Source organism: Salmo salar, chromosome 07 (assembly GCF_965601325.2).
Source record: "Salmo salar chromosome 07, fSalSal1, whole genome shotgun sequence".
Classification (NCBI taxonomy): domain Eukaryota; kingdom Metazoa; phylum Chordata; class Actinopteri; order Salmoniformes; family Salmonidae; genus Salmo; species Salmo salar.
In genome coordinates, this window is record NC_138297.1 from 63,642,603 (window position 1) to 63,646,565 (window position 3,963).

Below are 3,963 nucleotides of genomic sequence, written 5' to 3' on the forward strand. Positions count from 1 at the left end.
CACAATATGACATTTACCACAGTCTGAATCTCTAGAAAATCCCTTTCTCCAAGAATATGCCGTGACCAGTCAAAACAGTTGTTGACTTGATGCTTTTAAGTAAACATGGGCCGTATTGATACATGGATGCTGAGGGAGAAATGCACTACCAATGTTCTTTTACATTAAATTGTAAAGGATACAAGTCCTTATGCCTGACTTTTATCAATCATATTCAACATGGATTACATTTGAAAGAGTCTTGTTTAGGGGTGGATGTAGTCTGTTCCTTTTGTATTTTGTGGAAGAAAGGCTTTCCATTAGGCCCATGTGGCTGATGGTGACAAAGTACAGGTCTATGTCTCCAATTAATATTGAGAAGAAATGGAAATGAGGGACATTGAAGGAAATGAATGTGCACTTACGTGTGAAGCCAGGGGAGGTGTTCATATTGAACATGTAGCCTAGATGTTCATTACACTCTGGGAATGCGCACTGCGCACCTACCTATACAGCACATTCTGATTTCATTGGTGCATCCAGAGCCATATTTAAACAGGCCTACAGCTCTGGTGCACCTGTCGTTGCAGCCCATCTTTTCTCAGACGCTGATGGCCCGTACAAAATGTCTCAGTCAGACGATGCTTGCAGGGCTACCCAACCACATAGCGCCGGGCGGCCAAACTGACGTTTCTTGAAGGTATGTTGCGATCAATGGAGCAGCAAATTAAATTCAGGTTGAGTCGTCAGGCAAATACGACGCTACTACCAGCTAAAGCACTTGTTGCTGCTGCGCAGAGCTACTGCGCATCATAGGCGAGAGATAGTGGCCGAATTGCCAATAGGAAAGTATTGGACCTAATTTACTGAACATAATTAACAATGAAAAAACAAATAGTAACCAAAAAAATCTTGTAAGGGACAATGAGTTTACAACTCAATTATAGTGGCAATGGCAGTTCAGAGCGGGAGGACGCGGGAGGAACTGATGAAACAGGTGAACACGACTTTGCGCTTCTAAAAGCTGGAGTTTTGGGATTGATTTTTGTCTTAGCCACATGTGGGAATTTGTGTCTTCTACGTGCACTTCGGAGGAAGCGCAAGATGAATACAAGGACCCACCTGTTCCTTCTGCACCTGTGCTTCGCGGACCTAGTGGTCGCTTTCTTCCAAGTCCTACCGCAGCTCTGCATGGAGATTACGCACCGGTTCCGCGGCTCAGATTTCGTCTGTAGGTCGGTGAAATATCTTCAGGTGGTTGGGATGTTCGCCTCCACATACATGATAGTGGCCATGACCATTGATCGGTACCATGCGGTCTGCAAACCCATGGTGTCGTTCTTGAAGGGTTCCTTTAAGAGGTACGTCGCCATAGGCGCAGCGTGGCTGATCTCTCTGGCTTTCAGCACTCCGCAACTCTTCATCTTCTCTCTCCAAGAACTAGAGGACAACCTGTATGATTGTTGGGCGACATTTATTGAACCTTGGGGTTCTAAGATATACATCAGCTGGATTACTTTATCAGTGTTTGTTCTCCCGGTTATCATCTTGCTGTACTGCCAGATTAAAATATGCACGGGGATATACTTTAACATGAAGAGAAAGGCGCTCCAGGCTTCCACGAGCGAAGGGCGCACGGGCACCAAAGGGGTCTCGAGCGCGATGTTGAAGACGGTCAAAATGACATTCGTCATCATTATGGTCTACTCGATATGCTGGAGCCCCTTCTTTGTGGTCCAGTTGTGGTCTGCATGGAGTCCCAGTACAGCGCCCACAAATGGTAAATTAGATTTTATTTGTGTATCTGCTTGTCATTTTACTACATTGTTAAGAGCTAGTAACATAAGCATTTCGCTGCACCTGCTATAACATCTGCTAAACTGTGTACGCGACCAATACACTTTGGGATTAGAAATCAATGTGGTTTACTGTCAGTTATGACATAAATCATTTATACCCTTGTGCCACCACAGGTATCTAGAAGCCACAGGTATCTAGTTTAATAACAATGATTGGACTCCAGTTCCATTGATTTGCATGACCTTTCCCATTCTTTCTGTGGAAACCTGTAGTGCTATTTTTAGCATGCCATATCCTCTGTCTGTCTGTCTCTCTCTCTCTCTCTCTCTCTCTCTCTCTCTCTCTCTCAGGTCCACTGTTTGTCATCATCATGCTGCTTGCCAGTCTGAACAGCTGTACCAACCCCTGGATCTATCTTTACTACAGCTAGGAGACACTATGTTGGACTAGCTCTGGTCCAGGGTGCTACTTTCAGCTTCACAGAAGGCTCAGCATCAGCAAGCCACACATAACACCATGGACCAGAGCTATTGATGGACCATATGGGCAATATGGAAACTCCCCCAACTCCACTGCTTCACCTTGTACTGTATATAGCATTTCTTTGATGTCATTGAAGACCCATGGTTTAGACACATGTAAATATCCTCGTTGATTCAACATCAAGATTGGTATGTCAAGCCGACCATTTTAGCTCTCAGCAGTAAGCAAATTGAATGTATATTCTTTCAAGCTAATATTCTATAAGAGGTGCAGGAACTCGAGCAGTAGAACATTTGAGGTGGCGGTAGTCAGTTCAGGTGAGCTCCTGCCCAAACCAATCACTGATTATCTACCAGAAAAACTATTGTGAGGAAGGATATGGGCATCAGTGAACAACGAATGGTTGCTTTGTGAGTATAATGTATATTTATTATGACTATCTGGTCCATATATTTATTGATGTGTTTGAGCTTTGACATATCTTTACATAGATATATCTGTATTTTCTCTGTTTTGTGTAATGCAACAATAAAACACGTCTGTACATGATTTGAATAATTCCCTGAACAAGTCTGAATGTATCTATCTACTAATACTCACATTGTTTTAAAACCCTGGTGCAAAACTCTGTTCAGGAGGAGTGTAAATGTTTCCTGTAGCTGGGGTCATGTGGTTGTGCTGATTGTTTTCCATGTTTAACATTACTGTTCTGTTGTGTTGATTGTTTTTCATGTTTAACATTACTGTACTGTTGTGCTGATTGTTTTCCATGTTTAACATTACTGTACTGTTGTGCTGATTGTTTTTCATGTTTAACATTACTGTTCTGTTGTGCTGATTGTTTTTCATGTTTAACATTACTGTTCTGTTGTGCTGATTGTTTTTCATGTTTAACATTACTGTACTGTTGTGCTGATTGTTTTTCATTTTTAACATTACTGTACTGTTGTGCTGATTGTTTTTCATGTTTAACATTACTGTTCTGTTGTGCTGATTGTTTTCCATGTTTAACATTACTGTACTGTTGTGCTGATTGTTTTCCATGTTTAACATTACTGTTCTGTTGTGCTGATTGTTTTCCATGTTTAACATTACTGTACTGTTGTGCTGATTGTTTTTCATGTTTAACATTACTGTTCTGTTGTGCTGATTGTTTTTCATGTTTAACATTACTGTTCTGTTGTGCTGATTGTTTTCCATGTTTAACATTACTGTTCTGTTGTGCTGATTGTTTTTCATGTTTAACATTACTGTACTGTTGTGCTGATTGTTTTTCATGTTTAACATTACTGTTCTGTTGTGCTGATTGCTGCTGCCTTCTCGGCCAGGCCTCCCTTGCAAAAGAGACTCTGTGTCTCAATTGTCTTTTCCTGGTTAAATAAAGGTAAAATAAAAAGTTCCATATGGAAGTGAAATAATTCAGTGTTTTCTGGGAAAGCACACTATCAAAGTAATAACTCCAATGACTTACATATGCTTGGGCTCTCTCCCGTCTAGCTTCAAACAAAATGGTACCGCGTGGTAAACATTTCAAAGAAATTAAGACCATTGTTACATTCAACAATAGTCCTATGGTTTTCCTTTGAAAATACTTTTCCAATAGCAGACTCTCAGAGCTGATTTCCTTCCAGCCAAGTAATTATGACACATGCAGGCAGGGTTGGGGAGTAACTGATTACATGTAATCTGATAACCATCAGT

General features: G+C 41.2%; 1 protein-coding gene across 1 annotated transcript; it reads left to right on the forward strand.

The window, feature by feature from the left end:
• Positions 1–202: 202 nt before the first annotated feature.
• On the forward strand, positions 203–3,088 carry LOC106593407 (arg8-vasotocin receptor-like). The gene is made up of 2 exons (XM_014184741.3): positions 203–1,759; positions 2,130–3,088. The coding sequence occupies exons 1-2, from the start codon at positions 904–906 to the stop codon at positions 2,207–2,209; spliced, it is 936 nt and encodes a 311-aa protein (XP_014040216.1). The 5' UTR covers positions 203–903; the 3' UTR covers positions 2,210–3,088.
• The last annotated feature ends 875 nt before the right edge of the window (positions 3,089–3,963 follow it).